A 25,323-nucleotide genomic window follows, 5' to 3' on the forward strand; every position below is an offset into this window, starting at 1 on the left:
CAAAGAGATGCCTACCGAACAAACAAATCTGTCTTGGAGGAAAGTGCTCCTCAGAGGCAGGGGTGGTGAAACTTGATCTGACATACTTTGAGCACATTGCCAAGAGGGGCCAATCCTTGGGAAAAGACGTCATGATAGGAAAAGATGACAGCAAAACACAAAGACCCTCAAGGAGATGGACTTATGTAATGACTGTAAGAATGGGTTCAAGCATGGTGGTAAGGATGGCACAGGATAGAGCAGGGCTCAGATCTGCTGTTCATAGGGTCACTATCAGCTACAGTAGATATGACGCTACCTAACAACAGAGAGACGCAGGAGAACAAGGATTCAAGTCCAACCTCCTCTGACTCCAAAGCTCATACTGTCTGCACTACACGATCCTTCCTAGGAAAAATCATCAAGAATACGCATATGTGGAGCATATTATAAATAATGATTTTCATACCACATCCTGAGTTCGAATATAAACATACCCAACATTAACATTTCATCAGTTCCTAAAATACATGAAAGGAAACCAAATCCCCAAACAGCCTTGCTTTGATACTTACTCATAAAATGTTGTCCATCCATTTTCATTGCTTTTGGTTGCCAGAAGGCCAGAGTTGCCATGGTATGTCATCATCGCCAACTCATGTCCTTGTGTGGTCACGCTCTTGAGGGCACTGTTGGTGCCCATGGTCACCCAATACACCTGGCCATCTGGGACTACAAGCCAGAGGGGCATGCCAGTGGAGTCTCGGCGGACGTTGACCATGTTGCCATTGTTGTCTGTGATGAGTGTGACATCACCGTCGCCGGTATAGGTGAAGTTGTACAGGTAATCTCCTGTGGGAAGGCTCTGAGTGTACAGGTGCTTGCCACTGGTGTCAAACAAGTAAAGCTCCTGGTCAATCGGCGAGGACAGCTCATACATGTTCTGGGTATTGAGGAAAGGCTTGTTCTTCCTGATAAACCGAATTCGGATATTTCCCAGGTCGGCCACATAGAGCTCCCCATCCGCACAGACAGCCAAGGAAGACGGGGTATTCAGCTTTGCATCCTTGGCATAACCGTCATCTCCAGAGAAACAATCACAGTTGGCATCGTTTTTACAGTCACAGCCACTGGGGGCTCCAGCGACTAGAGATATCTCTCCACTAGTGGTGACCTGCCTGATGCGGTTGATCTTTTTCTCGTCAGTCTCAGAGATATACAGCACCCCATTGTGAGAAACAGCCAAGGCAGTGGCAGACTCCAGGGTCGCATGTATGGCCACCTTGCTCAGCAGGAAGTGGTCGATGCCGGGGACCTGGCAGTGCATTGGCCTTCCAGCGACAATGCGCACCTGGTGATTTTCGGAGATTTGCAGGACCACGTTGTTGTCAAGGACATAAAGAGAGTTGTCCATTGGGTTGATGGCTAAATCTGTGGGCCACTCCAGTCGAACCTGACAACAGAAACACCAACATTCAAATAACTGGCAAGCAGTTAAAAGGATTATATGATTATACATTATATGTATGAGAACAGTTTGGAACAAGAGAGGCTTTATAGGGGCTAGGGGAGGAGGAGGGAAGGGATGTGGAAATGTGCAATAATGAATAAATTTAAAAAAACACACCAAAACAAAAAATCCTGGCAAGATGTCCACTGTAGATCATCCCACACCCCAGTGTAGCTCATAATCATGTTAAAGTATCTTTGTATACATTCTCACTTGATCTTCAGAGAATCCTGTTATTAACAAGGAAAGATCAGCTTTCTGATGAGAGTTGTTGTTAGGTGCCATTGAGCCCAATACCATGCACAGAGACCCTGTGGATACCAGATATGAGTCCTGCCCTATCCTGTGCCCTCCTTCCCATCCCTAGTATGTTCAAATCCATTGTTACAGTCACTGTGTCAATCCACTTGGTTGGTGGTCTTCTCTTTCTCTGAACCTCCACCTTTCCCAGCATGATGTCCTTCTCCAATGACTGGCTCTTCTTGACATCATGCCCAGAGTATACGAGATGAAGTTTCACCATCCTTGCCTTCAAGGTGCACTCTGGTTGCACTTCCTCCAAGACAGACTTGTTCTTTTGAACAAAATTATCAGGGTGTGATAATCAGACAAGAGCTACTAGTGAGGCATCTTTGTTCCCACTAGATTGACAAGACATGAGGAAGGGGATAATTATAATAAAAAAGCAAATTGTAAGCAAGAAGATAGACTTAAAAGTCAGATAGGCGGGGTCCAAAGCCTAGCTTTGCTGTTTATGAACCTCTTTACTTTATCTCTCTGAGCCTCAGCATTCTCATCTGTGAAATAGGAATGACAGTAGAAGAGCAAACCTAACTCACAGTAAGAGCTCAGATAATGGGAGCTATATTTTGGAGAGAGGAGTAGGCTAGAAAGAGTCTGAAGCCTGAAGGAGGCATTTTTCAGAGACTTAAGAAAGGTTCTTCAGGAAGTTTTGAGATGATGTATGAAAGATAATTTCAAGGTTCTGTGCATTATGGGTTAAATACATGGATAGGTGTTGATAAAAAGACAATAATCATGGTATCTAGAGGATCAGAGAAAGATCCTCACTGAGGTGGATTTACTCAGTGACTGAGCAATGGGCTTGAGCACTGTAGAGAACATCAGGATGAAACAGGCCAAGGTGAGATTTAATCTCTTATTCACTATATGGTCATTATAAACCACAGTCAACTCAATGGCACCTAATAATAACCACAATGTAGGACATAATTCTAGATCAGTTATTCTCAAATATGGCTACACATTCAGATTACTTGCCAAGATTTTAGAAAACATTAATGTCTAACTCGCATCATCAGATCAGTTAAAATCAGAACCCTCTATGATACAGTCACACAATGGAATATTACACAGCCCTGAAAAACAATGAACTTGTAAAACACTTCAATGGGGATGAATCTGGAAGACATAATGCTGACTGAAATAGCCCAGTCACAAAGGGATAAATCCTGCATAAGCCTACTATTGTAATAATAGTGATATTGGTTGGGGGTGGGGACAAATGGGAAATGAATGGATTGATAATGAACACTGCACCAGAATGAGTGAAATGAAGGACAGTCTGAAAGGAATGGATGGTTAGAAATTATGTGTATGACCATTAGTAGCTTGAGACAGGACAAGCATTACAAAGGGGATGGGGGAAGGGAGGGAAAAGTATATCAAAGAATGAATAAAAACCAATCTCTCTGTCAACCTTCACTAAAATAAAAAATATTGTTTTATATATCCTAAAACTGTAAAATAAAAAATCAGAACCCAGTGTGAAGGTCGGATATAAGCACCTGCTTCCCCCATCCCCTGCCCCACCAATAGCTGATTGATTTTAATGTGGGGTTAAGATCGGAAGTGGATCTTTGCTCCTTGAAGGTTGATAAGCAGTATAACAGCTATGACATTGACTGAAGAAGGTATTTAGATATGCAGAGTGGCAGATTCAGATCATCGAGTGAGTCCTACCCACACATAATGCTTCTGAGAGAGCTTGCTACCGAAAGAATAGGTCCTTTGGGAATGGATTCACGACGTTAGTAATGGCAATAGGAGGTCAGAGTTCTTTAGACCAATGCCTGAACCTCCTCTGAGCAGAGCTGGGAAACAGTGATGATCCCAAGTGAGCCTTTATGTGGTATGCATCTAGAAGTGTCTCTGGTGACGAACACTTTGCTTGGAGGCGATGGAAGCTGGGTTTTCAGATATATCACACTGATAGTTGCTGACACTAGAGAAGCATTTTGTCAATCATGTCCCCAAGAAGTCTTGTCACATTGCACATGGCCAGAGTGAGGGAGAGACCTGTGCTTCAGCTGACAGGTGTGGACTCTAGCTCATCTTTCTATTCCATCTGGAGACTCCTCGCCTTGTTTTCCTGAGGCCCCTGAAAATTCCTGACATTATGTCAAATTTGGGGCTTAAGCAAGTGCATTCCTGGAGATAAGAAATTAATCTTCTAGTAAATCACTGATTAGAAGGGTGTTTATCACAGCCATATTTAAGAACTCTGACAACTGGAACCTTCTCAAGTGTTCCATGACACAGGATTGGCTAAAGATAGTGCATTTAGGTCAGCTATAAGTTAGAATGCTATGTAAAGACATTAAAGGTGATAGGTATTTAATGACTTGGGAAAATGCCTGCTATGCATTCAGTGAAAAGAGTAAGCCATGGACCCATGAGCACAGTGTGATCTCATTTGGAGAAAAACACAATAGGTTAGACTTCCACAGGTGCAGAGGAGATTAGAAAGTTTGTCAGACAGACACCAAAGGTTGACAGTGTTGAGATTAAAGGTGGATTTGGTTTTCTTCTTTGTGATTTCTAGATTTTTACTATTTTCAGTAATGTTCAATAATTTTATTATTTTCAACAACTTTTGATATTTTTTCTAATGCAAGAAGCAATCCCAAGAAACGATCTCCACCTGTCTCTTCTGTGCAGGCTGGGCCCTCCCTTCTCAGGAGGGGCAGGCCCTTTTCTGGTTTGGTAGAGCACAGTCCCCAAGCCCTGTTTTCCTATACTCTCAGCCCGAGGGCCTGGGGCTGCAGGATCAGGGGAGCCTGCTCGCTCCACAGCCGCTGGCCCAGCTGCTGCCTCCACATTTGCGCGCTCTCTGGAGCACTACATCAAGGCAGCCTTTGGCTGCATCAAGAACACAGTTTACTCTAAAGTGACAGGGGAATTTTCAATTTTAAAACCCATTTCTTGTCAACACTGGCTGCTAAATATTTTATGCCCTCTGGTCCTGTGGCACCTTGGGGACCTGATTGCAGAGACCTTTCTGCCTGTCATTATGATGAAAAGATGGCTCCCGGAGGGGTAGGGAAGGGGAACAGGGAACAAGTGGAAAGAGAGGAGTGGGGGGGAGCAATGAACAGCAGAGATTCCTGCTCCCTGTTTCCCTGATGCCCACATGCACAGAGGCATTCTGGGAAAGGAGAAGGGACACTGCTTTTGGAGCCAACCTGACAGACTTGAAAGTCCCTGCTCTGTCACAGCTGCCTGCGGGTTGAACTTGGACCAGAACAATGACTAAAGCATCTCTGTCTTGGCTTCCCTATCACTGATGGTTGTGCTGTTGTGCTCACCCCACTGCCACAGTGGAGCAGGGACTACCCTCCATAAGCTCCCCATCTCCCACAGGCTGTGGTTCAGCTGTGGAAAGGCTCTCCCTCCCCTGCCCACCCACAGCATTCTGCACTTTTATTATTAATGCACTTTGAGCTGACTGCCTTGCACAGAATTATCTCTTTTTAAAAAATAGATTGTCCAGTGAGTGAACAAATGAATGACTAGAGGGTCATAAAGGGAGAATGAGGAATGTGGGGTCAAGAGACCACACTTTCTATCCCAGTTGAACGATTACTAAATGTGTGAATTTACTTAAATTACTTACACACTTTGAACTCCCTTTGCCCTATGGAGAAATCCAAGCCCACTGGCATCAAGTTGATTCAGACTCACAGAAAACTCCAGCAAATAGAGCTTCCCACTGAATTCCCAAGACTGGAAATGGAAGAGACTACGAGACTATGTTTGGAAGCAGGCTGCTTCATCTTTTGCCCATGAAGCAGGAACCACTGGTCTTTTGGTTTGCAGCTGAATTCTTTAATCACTATGCTACCAGGGCTCACTCCTTCCATATGTAAAGCCAATTCAAAACCCAGTGCAGTAGAGTTGATTGTGACTCATAGTGACCTTCCATGGGATTTTTGAGGCTATAAATCCTAATGGGAAGAGGCTGCCCATCAGTCCTCCGTGGCGCAGCTAGTGGATTTGAATCATCAACCTTGCAGTTAGCAGCCTAACATGTTATGCACTGGGCTACCAGAGTCCTACATGTTAAAACCATAAACACAAATGTATTACTTTCAAGTGTGAATTCATTGATAGCTAACCTCCAGCGGGTTTTCAATGGCTATAAACCACATAGGGGGAGATGGCCCATTTTTCTCCCACGGAGCAGCTAATGGATTCAAACTGCTCACCTTTGGGGTGGCAGCACCAACGTTATTCACCAGGCCACCAGAGATTCCGTCAAATATGAAAGTGGAGAAGAAATAGTATATAGTCATGAGGCTCAAGAAAGACGTGTAAAGCAGCTCTTTGTAACTTATGAAGGGAAGAACATTCAGGTTATTACTAGCTACCAGGTGTTCTATGAGGCCATTTATGTATGTATTTCATAAAAATGTCATTTTTCCATCCCCGATGAATGTAAGCATGGGGCTTTGCCTTTACAAACGTATTTCCCTTTACAGTCTCAGTTTCCTTACCTAGAAAATGGGTCAGATAATAATATATACCTTATAGGATTATTGTGACAAACACATAAGAAATGAAAGGTCTTATCTCTTTAGGCCCATTCCTAACAGAACACCTAATAGATAATAAGTCTCAGGGAATTATTTTGGGCCTCAAGTGTACGTACGTACATCTTTGGTGACCATGTGCTTGTAAATCTCCCGTTTTTCACAGGCTGCAACATCTTTCCACTCCTTCTCAGCTCTAGGCCTCATTTTAGTTTCTTTTCAGGTTGGATCTTTGTCTCTTCCCACAGAGCTGGTTGAAGTTACCTGGCCATCCTCTTTGCATAGCCTGCCTCTAAGCTGTGAACCTAGGAAAGGTCTTTCCTTACTTCTCTGTCTTCCTTCACCCACTCCAGAAACCAAAATCAGTTGATTCTAACTCTTGGTTACCTTAAGTGTGTCAAAGGAGGACTCTCTGGGGCTGATTTCTGAGAAGTAGTCTGCCAGGACTTTGTTCTAAGGCACTTTTAGGTAGACGTGAATTTCTAACCTCTTAGTTTACAATACTCAGAGCCTTGTCCTTTTCCATATGGAACAACAGAATATCTGGGCATTTGTATCACAGGAAGCTCTGAGAACCAAAGCCAGTATTCCCTGCCCATATGTGCATGTAAAAACATGTGCCTGTGTTGGATGGAGTGTTTAGTACTAAGAATTTTGTGGACACTCCAGATATTGCAGGCCATGTACACAGGGATTTTAATAAAAGCTTTCTGAATCTAAGCAGGACTCTCCACCGTCCTTGTATGTGCCATTTTCCTCCCATACCTTTTGACTAGTTGGTTGCACCTCTATCTAGTTAAATCCTTACCCAATGTTTGGACTGAGAATTTTCTGCACCCTGTGCAGGCTTTGTGGAGGGCTCATCTGAGAAGTGAAAATACTAGCATACACATCCTTAGGCCATGGCAGCCTCCTGACGGGTAACTCAAGTTTGCTCACAGACTGGAGAGGGAAGCTGCAAGGCGGCATGAGGAGGCCTGCCAAATTGGAAAGACAAGTGGCAGAGAACAGATTCCATTCTGGAGTGTAACAATCGCATTAGCTGGCTCAGAGGGAAACTACCAGCAGCCAACAGGGATGTGACATGGGTGTTGGGACTGACAGCCGCAGCCCTGGGGTCCTGGAGAGGGGGCTCAGTGATTCATGTCAAGAACAGAGGTGTCGCAGCCAGTGGGGCCTCCTGGCCTCTGCTGCCCACTGACCACGAGGGCGCAGGTGCCACAGTCAACAGAAAAGGGCCCGTTAGTGCATGCTCCCTCAGAAAGGGAGGGGTTGGAAGACCCAAGTGTGGCAGGAGCTGAAATCCATTTGCAATTTGATGTAATTCAAGCTTCCTTTCCACTGGTTTTGCTAATGTTGGCAAGATAGATGGTAACTGATTCAGCTTGTAACAGGCCTTGCCAAAGCAAAAGAGGACACATCCCTTGCCAAGTCATTGCAGGATATACAGAGGACACACTGAACAGCCATTCTGGCCTTTCTGTGTCCACTAGCTAAAGTCTGGACTCTTTGGCCCAAAAGGGCCAATTCCACTCTCATTGGCCCCAAACTATGCTCCTGCTTTGAGCTCCTGCCACTTCCTTCTAAGAACCCCAGTCTCCAACTCTGCATTTTCTGATGATTCTTGAATGTACCAGGCCACTAATACCCTCAGGCCCTTTTATGTGAAAAACAAAATCTTCTTTGCCACCAATAAAACTCCTATTCAACCATCAAATCCTGGCAGAGATGTCACCTCCTTCGTAAAACTGATCATTTAACATTTCTGTTCATTGGTGCTAGGAGGCTTATATTCTATTGCTTTGTGTATTCTTAAAGCAATTCTGTCAGACTGATATGAGTTCTGTTCTATAGATACAAAAAATGAGGCTCAGAAGATTTCAGAAACTTGCCGAAAGTTACTCAGCTCATGAGTGGCAAAGTTAGAACTCAATAAACGAACTTATCAAACATTCATGTACTCTACTATGGATCAGATACAGTAAAGGCAAAGACTGACAAAATTCCTTTCCTCATATGCTTACAGTTTAAAAAAAAAAAGAGTAGACAAGGTATTTGTAAGTACCACAGAAGTAAAAATTAGGGTGGCTGGGTCAAATCTTCTGTTAGGGACCTCCCTAAAGAGCTGAGAAGCAAAGATGTCAACTTAAAGATCAAGGTGTGCCTGATACAAGCCAGAAGTATCTTTAATTGCTTCTCATGCATGTAAGAGTTGAACAATGGATAAGGAAGACCAAAGATGAATTGATGCCTTTGAACTACGGTGTTGGAGAAGAGTACCGAATAGCCCATGGATTTGCAGAACACCTGTCTCCCAGAGGAAGTTCAACGAAGGTGATCCTTAGAAGCAAGGCTGGTAATACTTTGTCTCGTATGTTGTGGATATGTTGTCAGGAGGTGCAAGTCCTTAGGCAGACATCATTCTGGGAAAATAGAGGGTCCATGAAGAGGAGGAAGACCCTTCCTTAGATGGACTGATACAGAGACTGCAGCAATGAGCTTGATGAACGAGGCTGAGATCCTAAGGGTGGCCATGAATTGTAGTCAAGTCAGTGGCACTCAACAACAGCAGCAACAGCGATTTAAATTCACACCGAATTCACACTGTCTAAAGCCCTTCCTGTTCTGCTTGCTGTCTTTGAGGCTTTCTTGGACAGGTTTCTACACTGCTTCCTTCACACTCTTCTGTATCATACCTCTCTCTGCCACAGGACCCATTACCCTTGATGGCAAACTCCTGGTGCATAAGGACCATGTTTTACTCACCCATGCACCTCCAAAACAAGGATTATTCAGTGTATAAATGAATAACTAGTTCAATAAAGTGAATGCCCTAACAGATGAACATTTTTTCCTTACCTGAGAAATATCCATAACAGAATCACAGCTGAGGGGCCGGGCTGACGTGAGATCGTTGGAGCCCAGCAGGGTGGAGATGATCCCATTCTGGTCAATGCGTCGTATCATGGTGCCATCCACAAAGTAAATGAGCCCAAACTTGTCCACTGTAATGCCTGGGGCAGGGGCAGGAGGGAGGGAGAAGGCACAAAAAGATAATTCAGCATCAGAGATGATAATGACTGACATGCTCATGGGATCTTCTGAGTTGACAAAGCCCTTGGCCTGATATGATTTCATTAGATTCTCACCACACCCTTGCGGAGTCACCAGGACTGCACTGGTTGCATCTATTCCCGCTTTAAAGATGAGGTTTGAGTGAATACTTCAAAGACCGGATTAGAACCCAGTCTTAAGATTCCCCCAGGCATTGAGAATTCCCATTTTGCTCCCTACTCTAAAATGGAATTCTTAACTTGGGGCAGTGGTGAGAACCTTATTTCTACTTCAATACTTTGAATTATTTAAATTATCTTCCTTTGGAAGTCCTGTAATTATAATAATCAGAATCTCATTTTGATAATAAGTTTTCTAAGATAGTTGACCTTCATATTTTTCTGTTCTTAGGATTTTAGTTTCACTGGTCATTATAGGAGTACAGACCCTAAAGAAATCCTATGGAAATGTGTAGAGAATATTGCTTACTTTTTAAAAGGCACCTTAAAGAGAGGAGTCAGAATCCACTCACCATCGTAACCCACTGACTTTCTCCTGACTGGCTTGTGTGTCCTTGGGCAAGTCACTGAGTGTCTCTGCACTTGCGTTCTCAGTTGTCAAGTGAAAGAGTTGCTCTAAATTTATATTTTTCACCCTTGCATGGATGTGAGAATTGCCTGGGGAGCTTGTTTCAACATACACTCCAAGTAATGGCTCCTGAAGATCTCAGAGTGGAGCCTGAGCGTATCTGACAAGCACCTCAGGTGGATATTGGCACCCACCAAAGTCTGAGAGCTCCTCTACAAAACCAGGACATCTTAACCAATGGCCTGTATGAATCACCTGGAGAATGTTTCCAAGATATACCTGCTTGCTTTTATTCCTGGAAATACTACTTCAGGGGGTGTTTTGATAGGCACTCATAGATGACACAGATTTCTACCCTGGTCCAGACTCACAAGAGTTCGACATATTTCTTAAAAAAAAAAAATTAAAAATTGCTCAAAGATGCTAGCGCTGAGACAAGTGAGACTTATATCCCTGAGGACTGCATGTCCCAGAGAATGAGAGAAGCCTCAGATGGTGACATAAAGGGGGCTCTGGTTAGCTTTGTTCTGTTTTTTTAGGAAAGAAGGGATCAGAAAAGGCTTCATAGAGGTGGAGACTCTTGAAATGAGTTTTCCAGCAGTATAATGTTGAGTGACTGATCTCACTCTTAAGTCTCAGCTTACACAGCAAAAAAGATGATTTGAAACATTAGCCTTTGACAATTACCAATGACTGATATAATTATTTATTTCACTTAGATCCACCAAAACCACCTATGGTAACAGCAGTTACCATGAAGAGATCAAATGACATATTACACTGGAAAAATATGCCATCAAAAACTTCTCAAGAGCAATAGTGCTAGTTTAAAGACTAAGGTGTGCCTGACTGATGGTATTTTCAATTGTTTCCTATACATGTGAAAGCTGGACAATGAATAAGGATGGCCGAAGAAGAAAGAATCAATGCCTTTGAACTGGGGTATTGGAGAAGAGTATTAAATATCTCATGGACACAACTAGTCTGTCTTGGAGGAAGTGTAGCTTAGAGGGAAAGATGGTGAAACTTGGTCTCACGTACTTTGAACAGGTTGACAGGAGGGCCAGTTCTGGAACAAAGATTTCATCGAGGGAAGTCGGAGGGGTTTAGAAAAAGTGGGAGGCCCTCAACAAGATGGATTGACGCAGTGACTGTAACAATGGCCTTGAGCATGGCAGAGACTGTCAGGATTGTGCAGGATAGAGCAGATTCAGATCTGTTGTTCCTAGGGTCCCTTTGAGTCATTGTCAACTTGATGACACTTAACAACAACAAGAACAATGATATAATTATGAGAAAGTGGCCAGCACTTTGTGGATTTCTAGGCCCTTGCTCTCAGGCCTACATGTCTCTGAGTGGTCAGAGAGGTTACTTAAAACACCCAAGGGCCTCTGCACGATAAAAGGCCATTACAGTAGCAGTTGTTCCTTCTGCTCCCTCCTCATACTGTCCAGTGTCAAGGAGTGACTTTAAACAAAGCTATGTGTCAGTTCCAACTCGATGGTAAACAACAACAACAATAACAACAGCAACAACATGCAGTCTTACAGCTGAGGAACCCTTTCTTTGGAGCCAGCATAGAATACAAAGAAACTATATTATTTAAGTACCAAGATAGGGGTTCTAGTCTAGTGATGTTTCCCTCCTCTATCTGCTAGGACTGATGAGTCCTCCATGAGTAGTTTGGTTTCTTGTTTACAGAGCTGGCTGCTCTAGTTAATACAAGTGATCTGTCTGCTGATTAATGGCAGGCAGCCCCTGGGTTAGAGAGCCTCTCCTAAGTGTGTCTTTAAGTCAGATTTGTATCTAAGTTGAAGCAGGTGCACATGGTTCTTACTTAGCCTTAGTTAATGCAAGAAAGGGCCTGAGGACTTTTTGCAGTGATTTAAAATCTGCACGTGCAGCAAGTGAAGGTGATTATGATGAAGCATTTGTTGGGAGTAAGAATTGGTGCAATCCTTTTAAAGTGAGGGCAAATTTACATAACATTGAAGGGTAAGTAGGAGTTCTTTTGTTGAGCTAAATAGATGGACATCTTTTCTCCTCCTTGCTGCAAAGTGTCTGCATACTGTGATACTCCTGTCACCTTTATGTGGATTAATCATAAACGCTTTTGGGCAATATCACTGTAAAACATCTGCATGTGTCTGAGTGAGAAAAAGAGATTGAGAGAACTGGAGTGGAGGAGAAAAAAAAATGAAAAAAGAGAGTGAGTGGGGAGGAGAAAGAGGGAGATAGAGAGAGGCAGAGAGAGAACAGGAAATAACAATCTCAGAAAGAAAAGCTTTTCAATCCCAAGGGGCTAAATTCTGTGCCTGAAAGAAGCCTTAAGGAATCATCTAACCCATCCTCCTCATTTACCAGTAAGGAAACTGAGTCCCAGAGATGACAGCCACAGAGCCTGTAAGTAGCAGAGCAGAACCATTATGGAAGGTCCCTAACTGCAAGGGCTCTTTTCATTCCAAGCTACTCTCTCAGTATTAGGATATCATAATTAGGAAGGAGATAAACCATGGCAGTCACAATGTTTACCCTGCAGAGTATCCACCTGACCATTCCAGGTGTGGGGAAGAGCATCTATTATACTAGCAATCACCACTCAGAAGATGTTCACCATGTACCTGGTAATACATTCACGATGATATTTATACAACTCTGCCGTTGAGTCAATTCCAATCTATAATAACCTATAGGATAGAGTAGAATTGCCCCACGGGGTTTCATAGACTATCAATTTTTATGGAAGCAGATTATTACATCTTCCTCCTGAAGAGTAGCTGCAGCAAACAGCTAATATTCCAGTTAGTACTCCAGAGCTTTAACCACTGTTTATTATTATTATTATGTGTATTTTTATTTTATAAATTCAATTCATTACCATTGGGTTGGAACTGAATCATGGCGACCCTCCAGTGGGTTTTCAGAGACTGTAAATCAGAGAGAGGATACTGCCTACCTTTCTCCCAAGGAGCAGCTGGGGGATTTGAACTGCCTGCTTTTGTGTTGGCAGTGCAACTTCTTATGCACTAGGCCACCAACAAAACGATTCTCAGAGAGCTTAAGCAATTTGTTCAAAGTCACATAGTTATTAGGTGCAAAGCCTGAATCTGAATACAAGACTGCCATTTTGCACTGGTGTTGACTGCTTTGCTTTGAAACCAAGGCCTGAAATCTGGCACATTTAGTTAATATAACCACTTACTTTAGTTTCATAAGACAGCATGAGAAATGCTTTCATTCTGACTCTCACAACGACCCTCCCAGGCACCTTCATTCCGTTGATGCAGGCTCTGAAGTTTAGAGACCGTAAATGGCTGCAATCCCAGGGCTACCACGTTGTAGACCAGATGTCTTAGCACTACCCAAATCTCTGCCCCACCATTCCTCAAGTGACCATCAATGTCCTCTGCCTTTTAAGCACAAATTGTGCCTGTAGGGTGTAGCTATTGGTCTGATCTTCTGGTTGTCCTTAAAGTCTGCAATGCAGAATTACTTGTCATTGACATCATACAGATAAAGCCCCTTGGAGTCTTCTCAGCTACAAGGAGTCACTCTCGTCTCTGATCTCCCACACGTAGTTCCTTCTCTTTGCATCGCCCCCTCTCACTCATATCAGTCATTGTCGTATTTATTTTGTTACAACAAACTTATCTCTGCAATCACAGTGTTCTGTGTGCTTCTTCTGTGTACTGAGTAAATACTTGTTGAATAAATGAATGAAAAACCATGCTGGGTCTGAGGAGGAGCATTTTTAAGTGCTCACAATTAAAATTTAGAGTTGAGCTGCCCTAAAGTCAACAAGAGAGGATGCACAATCTCTTTCCGTGCAACTTATGCCTCTGAAAACCTACTGGAGAGTCAGCTGTGGGTCAGTTCCGACTTGACTGCACAAAAACAACAATAACAAACTATACAAAGGAGTCTTGGAGGCACAGTGCATGTGTTGACCACTAACCAGTTTTTGAGTCAAGCACTCTAATGGAGAAGTTTCCTCCCATGGAGATTTTCAGCCTTGGAAACTTGATTATTGCAATGAGTTGGAACCAAATCGACACCAGGGGGTTTCTGGTTTATACAGCACATGGACACGTGCCAAGATGATATGTTACAATGCTCTTTGTAATAATGGGATGAGACAATGTAAATGCGCAGCAGTAGGGAAGTGACAAATAAATGATGGGGAAAACATTTAATGGAATATTGTTTAGATGATAAAAATGACATAGAAGACTAAGAACATGGAGAAATGTTCATGACGTACACTTAGAGGAGGTCTGAAGTTATAGTCCATAGGGAGTTGTGATGCTAATCCAAACTCTGGAGGTTCTAATCCACCAGTGGCTCTACAGGAGGAAGAAAGGGAGTCTCCTCCCACACTTTATTTTTTTTTCTCCTCTCAAAAATCCACTGGAGGGCCAGCTACAAATTCGTTCCAACTGGAAAGCATGCATTTTGAATTTATATTACACAGAAATAAAAGCAGTTTATTAAAATAGCTTATTAGACATGACTTCGCTTTTTTAAAAAGTGTGGCTATTATACACATGCGAACTTAGCAAAAATTACTAAGTAGAAAGGCATGAAATGCTAACTGGAGGTATTCCTAGAAGAGTGGAATATGATGAGTTTAATTTTGTATACTTACTGACATTTTCCACCTTTTTAAAAAAAATTGATGAACATGTATTTCTTTGGGAAGTGGAAAACACCCCAATAAATGCTACTGGCTGTGTTTCAAAAAGGAAAGCCTTACCCCGGGGGTTGGTAAGTGTGGCTTCTGTGGCCTTCCCACCATCTCCACAGCGAGTGTCATCAAAGGGGAGGCACTGGTCACCTGTTCCTGCAACCACCTCGGAGTTCTTGACAAGGTCCTTCACCACCACGGTGGACTTGATTTTGAAAACCCTCCGGCTGTTGGTGTCTGAAAGGAAGACGGCCCCGCTCATGGGGTCTGTGGTCAGGTAGTATTTATGTGCCGGACTGTGACTGGAAAACAAAGACAGAGCCATTTGGTGAGCATTCCTTCCTCATACGTGGTCAGAGATGGTACAGCTCTCAGGTACAACTGGTGCAAAAGCCACCACCTGAATCCTTAGTCTTACAGAATCCAAGCCCCGCCCCCCCCTTCCTTTAAAGAAAAGTTATAACAGATGAGCTGTCTCTTTACAGTGATAGTGCCTCCATTTTTTGGCTCACACTAGTTGGCCTAATTTTTCCTTGCACCCAACTTCTAATGCAACAACCTCTTGCCTATAATTGAGATGCCTTCACAACAGTAAGGCCACAGTAAATGCTCAATACATCTTTTCTTAAAAAGATTATCAATGAGAATTATCATACATGACTTACAAACGCAAACCAGAACCATAAAGGCATTGATTGGGAAAAAAAATACCACAAACAAAAACTTTTAAGAGTTCAAAACAAATTTCATTCTGTTAATAGAAATTTAACAGCACAAACTCCCGCCCACTGTAGTACTGCCTGGTAAGAGCCTGGTTGAGTCTGACTACCTGCCAGTGTAAACACTGTCTCCTGTGCGTACTCAGGATCTATAATCTGGAGCCTGGAAGTCTCTCTCCTGCAGTCAGATAGAAATGAATTGTAGAATTGGTTTGTAATTTGCTAGCCAGGAAGACAAAGTTACACTAACATAAAGAGACAGAAGTCAGATCCTGACTGTACAGAGGCATTAAGGAGCCAGGCCTCAGGGAAGGGAAACACACTCAGGTGCTGGGATCAGGTGGGCCTGAATTGCAAGTCTAGCTCTGTCAGTTCCTGGTACTGCAAGTTGGGCAAATCAGCTGACCTTCTGAGCATCAAACACTTTCTTCAGCAAAATGAGGATATTGACAGCTACGTTGCAAAGCATTATAATGAAATGTGCGAAGAGCTGGAGTTGGAAAATCAAAAGGGGCGAACTTGCTTGGTATTTCTTAAGCTGAAGGAACTGAAGAACAAGTTTAAGCCTAGAGTTGCAATACTTAAGGACGCTGAGGGCTACAGGGAAGAGGGTAGAAGTTGATATAAATGTTTAAGTGAAAAGCTAATTTCTTTGCAAATGTCTTTTCAAATTACAATTAAAAAATAACAGAAAATTCCCCTATACACAAAGTAGGTACTCAATAATCATAAATGTTATTTAATTACCAGTCAGTGCATCTGTTTGCACTTGAATGTGACTACAAAGTTGGGCCTCTTTTTCTAAGCCTGCCTTTTGCAATCATCTAATATTGATTTATCATCCCTTCCAAGTCAAGGCCACATTGGGATTGGGCTCGACCCTTCTTAGGAAGCTAATTTTCAGTTCCCCTGTGCGGCCTGCTCCTTCCCTAGCATCTCAGTATTGACAGGCTCTTCCAAGTCTCTTGGAAGCCTTCTGATTCAGAGGAATCACTTTCACTGCAGACTGCCTGGCCTGGTGTTTCCATTTTCACTGGACAGTGAACACAGACTGTGTAAGAGCATTCAAGAGGCCGACTCAGTAGTGTGGAGAACGCCAGCGAAACAGATAACGCGGATTCCTCCAAAAGCAAGTAAGAGAACCAACGAGTCTCCCAAGAGGCATGCATTTGATCACGCATGCAATTTCTGGGTCCTTTTGGAAAAAAAAAATCCTTTTGAAATTTTTTTTTTTTTAGATTGGTAGTGTTTTTATTTTGATTCGCATATGACAGGTGGGGTACTGCAATCCTTTCCGTTAGATCTTTGTCCTCTCTGCTGTGTGCTCAGCACTATAGCCACTGCTTGCTGTGGACAGTATTTTAAAAGACTGGCCACTTCTCACAGGGCAGATCTCTGGGCCCAAAGCTTTTCTTTCTCTTTTTACAAGGAAAACATAGCTTTCCCATTGTTGTTGTTGTTAAGTGTCGTTGAGACGTAGGGCGACTCATATTGACCCTATGAATGAAAGACCTGAACACTTGTATGACTTTCATTGTTTCTCCAGGTTCACGGGGTTTTTGGAGGCAAGCTATTCTGGAAGTGGATACCACTCCTGCTTCCAAGCTTGCTTTAATCGGGAGCTCCATCAAACACTGTCCATGGGTAACCACATCAGTGTCACAGTGTTCAGCTTCACAGCAACCACGATTTACCATCTGCACAGCAAGTGGACAGATCAGGGCTATATGACCTAGATGTTTGACCAAAAATTCTTAAAACCATTACTTAGACAATAAGCTCTGCATCCCTAGTCTAGTTTCATAAAAGACCCTGTTGCTCTTTCTTTTCAGCCCTTTTCTCCCAGATACTCCATACTCCAGCACAGCTGAAGAACTTGGGCCTTGGATTCATGCTTCTGGGCCGACGCCGTTCCTGCTCTGCAGCATGCCCTGCCCCCACTCTTTCAGTCTCGGGAACTACTTGTTCTGTAGGTCTCAGTTCTCCAGCAAACCCTCTTAATCTTTCTTTCCTGTGCTCTCAGAGAAGCATATTTAGATCTGGATTAGAGGACACTGAAATATTGCTGTGGCTATTTATCTCTAGGTTTGCCTCCCAGACCAGTCTGTCAAAACTTGGGAAGGAGATTGGGTTTTATTCCTTTGTGTGTGACTAATGTTCAGCTGGCTGCTTTCTAGCCCCTAGTAAGAACCAAGGTCAAACCCACTGCCATCGTATCAATTCTCATTCACGGGGTCCCCATGCGGTTGAGAACTGTATTCCATAGCACTTTCATGCGTGTGGTCCTTCACAAACAGTTCACTAGGCCTTTATTCCATCTAGGTGGGGTGGACTTTCAAACCACTAGCCTTTTGGCCAGTAGCTAAGCACTTCATTATTTGTGTCAACCACAGGTATGTAGCTCATAGGAGGCACTTGTTTTTCAAAAAGTTTTAGATAAGACCTTCATTTATATTATATACCTTTTTTTTTTATTCTCTTTTGGGGGTTGGTGAAAGGATAGATGCTCTGTTTAACTTGAAATGCCTCCTGAGACGAACCCTTTAATACTGCACAGATCTTTAGAGAAGACAGTCATTCTGGCAAAATGAAAGCCCTCAGCTCCTCCTCTGCAATTCTAGGCAGCCTTCACTGTTCTCCCTTCCTCATGACAACCATGAGGTGCGGTGATCACACCTCTGCCAAGCATTCATGATAAATGAACACTATCTACATGGTGCAAAAGGGGGCATCAAATGATTGTGCGAAACTCTGATTGGTTAAAGCATTTACCTGCTAAGTGAAAGGCAGGCAGTTTGAAAATAGCAGTGGCTATGTAGGAGACAAATGGAGCAATCTGCTTCCATAAAGATTTACAGCCTTGGAAACAGGGCTTCCACACTGGGGTTGGTCTACTAGGTACCACAGTGTAGCTACAGGTAGAAAACAACTCAATGGAGTGGTCAGGTTTTTGAGGAGGGAGGATGGTGGCATCCCTGTCAGCTTTTATTTGGCCTGAGTTCTGAGCTCGTTTTTCTGCACTGTTCTAGGAAAGAGTTATTCCCATGGAGCTTTTCATATTGGTAAGTTCCAGAAGAGGATTGTTTCAGAGTCTCCGACTGCTGTGGGTACATCTTTTCAGCTACAAGTAAATGTCAGGTCTGGTGGTCACTTAATTCTTGGAAAAGCTCAAGCTTTGAACTCAGAAGGTGTGCATTCTTGTTTTAGGCAAGTTGCCCACATCGTTCATGCCTTAAGTTCCTCATCTGTCAAATCATTGAGCACCTGCTCTGTTTTGCTTCACAGGTTTGCTAGAAGAATCAAATGCAATTCCAAATCTGAACAGCCCCCTCCGTTTGTAGAGCTGCTGGCCATTCTCCAGCTCATTGCTTTGTCGTGGCAGCTGGCGGTGGAAGCGGCACTTACTTCACTGATGCCCACCTACACCTCCACAGCCTTAATTAGAGCTGCAGAGGTGACCACCACTAGGATGCATACTCCATGCCCACTTACAGATGCTTATGTTGTTCAGAATCAGTGCTAGTTTTACACATTTGCTTTATTTAAAGCTGTTGTATAGGCAAGTACTTTAAAAAAGCAGAGTAGAGCTCAACTTGAGGTCTGCATGACACCAAGGTCTGTGCTCCTCCTACTTTACCTGCTTCTCAGGGCCTAGAATCCCCGACTGCTCTGTTCACCTGGAGCACCTGTTCACATCCTGAGATGCAGCTCAAGCATCACCTCACCTAAGAGATTCCTAGCTTCTCCCATTGGTAGAACTGGCCACTTAGATTTTATTGTTGTTGTTATGTGCCGTAGAGTCACCTGTGACTTATAGCGACCCTACGTACAACAGATCTAAACTCTGCTCTGTCCCGTGCCAAACTCACTGTAATCGACACATCTACCCCTAACACCCTAGTGTAGTCCCCGATAAAATTATACTTTTCATATCTGTAATATCTTAGGATACTTTTCTGTTTAGTTATCTGTTTTCTTCATGAAACCACTCTCTCCTCAAGGGCAGGGACTGGTTTTGAGTCCCTGGCACCTAGTGCTGAGCTGTGCAGAGTTAAGTGCCCCAGAGGTTTAACTGCATTTATGAGTCAGTCAGTCAGAGAATGAATATCTGCCTGTGGGGCTGGAAGGCATAAGAAATGCCTATACCTAAGAATTTCAGAATCATACGTCTCAAAGTTGTCTACAAATCAGAGTTATCTGGACAGTTTTTTATAAAAACAAAAAACAAACAAATTCTTACTCATGATGACTAAAGAGCCTGAGAACCTGCACTTTAAAGCTCCATCCAGGTGAATCGGAAGCAGCTAGATTTAGGAACTGTGGCCTCAGAACAGTGCTTTCGAACTGCTGTGTGTATACAAGTGATCTGGAGACTTTTGTAAAAACACAGATATCTATTAACTAGTTCTGAAGTGTAGCCTGAGAATCTGCAATTTGAACAAGTCCTTAGAACACGGCAGTCCTGCTTGTCTATGCCTATACTTTGAGGAGTGAGGCCTTAGAATCAATCTGTAAGTATTAAGAGGCTTCAGAGCATGAGATGGATGCTAGCCTGCAGCTAAGACCCCAGGACTGGATCTGTGGACAGAGGGTGTTCCAGGACAGGGCCCATGTCTAATTCAGGTCTGTATCTCTTACACCCTGAGTAGGGCTGGGTACAGAGCAGGGACATAATTCTATTTCTAGACCTTCCACCAAAAGCCTTTAAGGGTCCACTTTTGTGCCATTTCCCCAAACATAATGACACCTCTGGAAGATACATAAAATCTTAAAGGCTATAAATTCATAAAGTTAAGGAACTATAATAGAGCCTCCTTCCACTCCCTTTCTAGTTGGACCAGAGAATTCCTTAGTGAGAGCTGGTAGTCAAAGGATGAAAATCAACCTCTTCCCTAACTTTTGGTTAGCATTCTCCCTTCATTATAGTCCTGCTTCGATCACATCAGGAGGCATCTCTGGCAGAACTCGATTCACTGATTCTCAGGACCAGTGGGAAGTTTTGGAACCACACGGGCAAGGACTCAAACCAGTTCTAACATCCAGTAGGGAACTGATCTAGGGGAAATAATTTCAATACTCTGAGCCTCAGTTTTCTCATTTGAGCAATAGTGATAATCATATCTACTTCAAAGAGCTATTTTGAGGAGAAAACATAACTAATTGTAAAGCTCTGAGTATAGTACCTGTCCCTTTGAAAAAAAAACGTCCAGTAAATGTAGCATTTATACAAAGCTGGTCTTTAGTGACCCCCCTGAATATTCACACAGCAGTATAATGGAAAAGCCAAGCATATCAGGGTTAATATCCTGTCTAACCCATTTCCTGGGGTTAATTTACAGGGCTATGTTCAAATCAATACTGTATGTGGAGCCTTGGTATGATGGGAGGACTCTTACGTTCAAATGGTTTCGGAACAGGCTTAAAAATTCTTGCCTGAAGAAGAGATCTGGGAAGAGGTAAGGATGCATGTTCTTTGAAGGAGTCCAAAAAGATGAGCAAAGGATTTGAGTATGCCCAGAACGGCGGGCAGTCATCGAGACTGAAAAGGCCAGACCAGCCTGCTTTGAGGAAGCACTACAGGCTAAGATAATCTTTGATAGAGAGAGGCAAATGCTCAGAGCAAATGGGAGAAGATAAACACTAATAAATTAAGAGGATAAAGTCCTTATAATGAATTGAATCTACCTCCCACATTACTGGTGAAGACAAAGAAGTCCAGAGAGATGTAGGGGTTTACCCAACATGAAGGTGCAAGCTAAAACCAGAACTTGTGTTTGAACCCAGGCCTTTTGACTTCTGATTCGTCTTTGGAAAACTGCAAGGCAGAGAGATTGCTCTGTTCCTTCTACTTAGGTTCATGTTAGAAACAGATTTTAGCTCCTGAGAAAACAAATGTCTTGAGAGAGGGAAGAATGGTGGGTATGAAATTTTACTATAGATATATCAAAAGATCACTGAATATCAGAATTAAAAGGTACTAAAACCTTCCTCAATTTATAGGTAGTGAAATGGAAAAACTAAAAGACCTGCGCAATGCCAGCAGAGCTAGGCCAGCCCTTGCCCTCATGATATTTTGCCCCAGATAATTCTTTAGTACTGTTGTGATACCCCAGGCATAATTACGACCACTGATCTCATGCTTTACTATTAAATGATAGGTTTAAATCCGTATCTTGGTATGAAGTGTACTGTGTTTTCTGTAAAACTGAACTTGGGGCTCACGTCATTGTATAATTTAGTATTCTCCATGTGAAGTTTATAGAAAAATCTATTATACGTATCAGCAGCAGAAAAACCATTTTTTTCTCCTAGAGCTGAACATATTTTCCAATTTCTGATAATACGAACCGTGAAAATAATTATGTTTTTCTGTTTGCTATTGTCACTTGGAAGCTGAGAGCCTAATTTGCTATCCAATCACTTACATGTGTTTTCTTCTTTTGTTCCCAATTTCTGTTTCATTTACCTTAATTCATGTGTCTTTGTAAGAGGACTGGATTCCTTTTGGAGAAGACAAGTATAATTCTACTATTGTTGTATTTACATCATTATTATTCCAATCCTATTATTACAGGTACCATTTCTGGGGCTCCTCCTTGGGCCTGGTATAATTCTAGACACTTTAAAAACACCCTTCTGCAATGTTTTTACAATTCTCCAAGAGAGTTTTATTTGCCTCAAATTAGAGTAAAGATCTGAGAGGCGAAGTAAGTTTTTCAGGATCAGGCAGTTGGGAAACTTTGTTTTTCCCACCTGTATATTGGACGGAAAACCACCCCACAGTGTGGTGTTAGAGAGGAAATGTTACAATCCATAGACTTTGGTAAGCCTCTCTCTGCTATATGGAAATACTTTAGACATTTTAATAATTTTAAGAAAAATTATTTTCTTAAGTTACTATAGATGACTGCGACACTAATCCTAAATCAAACTATACAGATATAAAGAGCTCTGTGGTCTAGTCCACAGTGAGTTGTGGTGTTAACCCAAAGGCCTCCAGCGGTTTGAACTGACCCGCAGCTCCACAGGAAAGCGATGGGTAATCTCCCTTAGAGATTTACAGCCTTGGGAACCCAGTGGAGGGTCAGTTATGAGCCAGTTCCAATTCCAAAGCAATGAGTTATACAGACACAGTCTCTAGATTTGGACTGTACTTCGACTGTTATAAGACTTTGTTTACTCTCAGCTCTGCATGCGCCATTCAGTGCTGTTTTGCTCAGAGCCAGGTGCAGATACCCAAGATCTATGTCTTTGTGGCTACTTTTCAGAACTCTGAAGTGACTCAGATGCAGGCTTCAGATGGTGGGGGGGCGATGCTGACAGGCTGACACTTCCCTCCATGTGTCTGACTTGGCTTGCTCTTTCCTGGCTCAGTGTCACGGTGCACCTACATGACAGATGTACTCTGTGACAAATCTCCCATTCATGGAATGCTCTCGTCACGTGGTCCCTATGGTGGGATCATCTCCTCTCAGTCTGTCCTTACTGCAGACCTTCAGGTCTTGTCATCTGTCTGACATCCAGCTGTGGAAGCTGAGGTACCTGAGTGTCCACATAAATGTAAATCTGAAACCTGTCTCTTAAATTCCTAGCCTGAATGGGAGGCTCAGCACACTTTCTGTCACGAACATCAAAGTGACTCCACAGTCAAGATGCTGCTGCATTTATTCTGAGGACAAAGAGACTGCGGTGTTCAATATTATACCCAAGCTTATGGTGTAATTTCCCTTTTCTATTACTTTGGTTTGTCATGCCTACAGACTACCAAAGAGCCCATCTCACTTTGTTACAGATTTAAAAAAAAGGCATTCAAGCTCTCATCACCCACCTTCAGCATTATTAATGACTTTGCATTCCTCACAAGTGATTACCCTGAATCAGTTCCCATCACACAGAACTCATTTTCCAGGGAGCCATCAGAAATTGGCACGTGTAGCTTACCATACAGCATGCAACAAGGCAGGGGAGAGACAGGAAAATCTCCACTGGTTGGCTTACCTATGTCTGAAATCTTTATTTCTGACAGAAGACAGGAGAGCAGGGAATAGAAGAAAGAAAGAGGTGTTAGCAGTGAGGTTAGAAGCATTATTAGCAGCCTGAAAACTTGACAGCAATGGTACTGTACAATACCATAATAAATAAAGACTTAGCAGCTATGACACTGATATATTTTATATTGGATATTACTTGTCAGTGAACTCACTTACAAGCAGCTACATATCACAGAAGAGGCCTGGTTTCACCTGCATCACTACTGCTGACTTCGGGGAAGGAGGGCTAGGTTGACACATGATGCTGCTTTAACAAGGGCTGAGACAGGGAGTGGAACAGAAGAGTCTCTTCACAGTACAAGAGACAGTTACCTCAGCTACACATGCTCAGTGCTCCAGGTGTCTGGCTACACAATGTGCTACAGAGTTACCAAGGCTACTAGTAACTAGTAATCCGTTACTAGGATCAGAGTAACCTACCAAGAACCTACTCACAATGTTGGTGGTGGTGGTATATGTTTTTGAGTTGTCTATGACTCACAGAGACCCTATGACCAATAACTCTGAACTTTTCCCTATCCTGAGCCAACCTCATTATCTCTGATAATCCTAACCCATTGCCAGGGTCTTTCTCTTCTGTGCTGACCAAAGCATGATGTCCTTCTTCAAGGACTGGTCCCTTTTGATTCAATAAGGACAGAGAATAAAAGATATAATCAGAAGGGGATAGGTGACATAGAGAGATAGGACTAAGAAAAAAAAGTAGAAAATATACCAAAGTGATAATATATGAATGCATTTCTTTCAAAAGTCCATTCTGCCTTCTCTTTCTGACACAATCTCTCATGCTTTCCCTAGAAGGTGGGAAAAATGGAGTCTCTTATTTGAAAAGTCAAAACTAAAGGTTCAGAGAGGTTAAACTATTTGCTCCGAGTTGCTGAGCTTCACTGACAAGGTGAGCTGACGTCTAGTCTATGTAGAAGAGCTGGAGAGACAGCACAAGCAGCTGATGGGCAAAGACACTCCAGTGTTCTGTCCATCCGGACCTATCAGCCAGACTCATAAGTGAGAGAAAGGCTGAGAATATTCCACTGGTGCTGGGTGAACTTTATTTCTTAAGGGCCTGTGACATGTAAGCCTCAAATTCTTCTCATGACCAAGGACTGCTCCCATGTGTTTTCCCTATGCACGTGGGGAATACAAATACTCTTCTTTTTAGGGCTCTGGTGTGTGTTGGCCAGTCAGTAAGTTTACCCTCCATTCACCCGTGCACGCAGTGCGAGAGCTGCTCAGAAGGCACTTACCTTCAGAGAGTAACTTACAAGGCATTAAGTCAGAGTGGCTCTCATCGGCCAAGTGACAATTCTTTTGTAAGGCAGAGTTGTGATTTGGTATTTGTGTCTGCCATTTTAAAAGGTGACCCTGGGTAGCCTCTTTATATTCTCTGAGCCTCTTTTTCTCTCATTTATCAAAGAGGATAATAATAAGTACCTTGCAGGACTCTTTAAATTCAGCAAATGATAGGGGTCTGAGAAAAGTGACTCCTTTTCCCCTACCCACACTGGAGGGCAGCTTCCTAGCTCAAGGGCCTGCTCTGCAAACATGGACCTCTGCTAAGGAGATTTCAGATCCCAGTCCCTATTATGGTTGTAGAGAGTGGAGTTCATCCATCTCTGAAGCGTAGTTTCCCCATCATTCCAGCCTCATGACAGCTCTGTCTAATTTAAGAGGGGCACAGAGAAGAGAAAATACACCATGGCAGGGCCTTCCCAAAATTCTAGATATGCCTGTGGGCCAATCACTCATGCTCAGCACAGAGAAAGAAAGAAGAAACAATGGATGCAGCAGACTCTACAGCACCTTTGGATCGGGAGCAACTGCCTGATTTTAACCCATAGACCTTATCTCAGTGAGGGTGAGCACACCTAACCAATAGTAAGTAACGGGAACAAATACTGTAACACTG

At 43.0% G+C, this 25,323-nt stretch overlaps 1 protein-coding gene across 1 annotated transcript in view; it reads right to left on the reverse strand.

Moving 5' to 3' along the window:
• Positions 1-25,323, reverse strand: part of TENM4 (teneurin transmembrane protein 4) — a 613,887-nt gene that overhangs the window by 41,918 nt on the left and 546,646 nt on the right. The window contains exons 22-25 of the mRNA XM_006882894.1: positions 23,365-23,385; positions 14,717-14,949; positions 9,181-9,335; positions 555-1,432 (exon numbers count right to left, since the gene is read on the reverse strand). Coding sequence (XP_006882956.1) covers positions 555-1,432; positions 9,181-9,335; positions 14,717-14,949; positions 23,365-23,385 — 1,287 coding nt within the window. The remainder of the gene's footprint in view (positions 1-554; positions 1,433-9,180; positions 9,336-14,716; positions 14,950-23,364; positions 23,386-25,323) is intronic.

This window comes from Elephantulus edwardii, unplaced genomic scaffold (genome assembly GCF_000299155.1).
Source record: "Elephantulus edwardii isolate Elephantulus edwardi_28Jun2011 unplaced genomic scaffold, EleEdw1.0 scaffold00025, whole genome shotgun sequence".
NCBI classification, from domain to species: domain Eukaryota; kingdom Metazoa; phylum Chordata; class Mammalia; order Macroscelidea; family Macroscelididae; genus Elephantulus; species Elephantulus edwardii.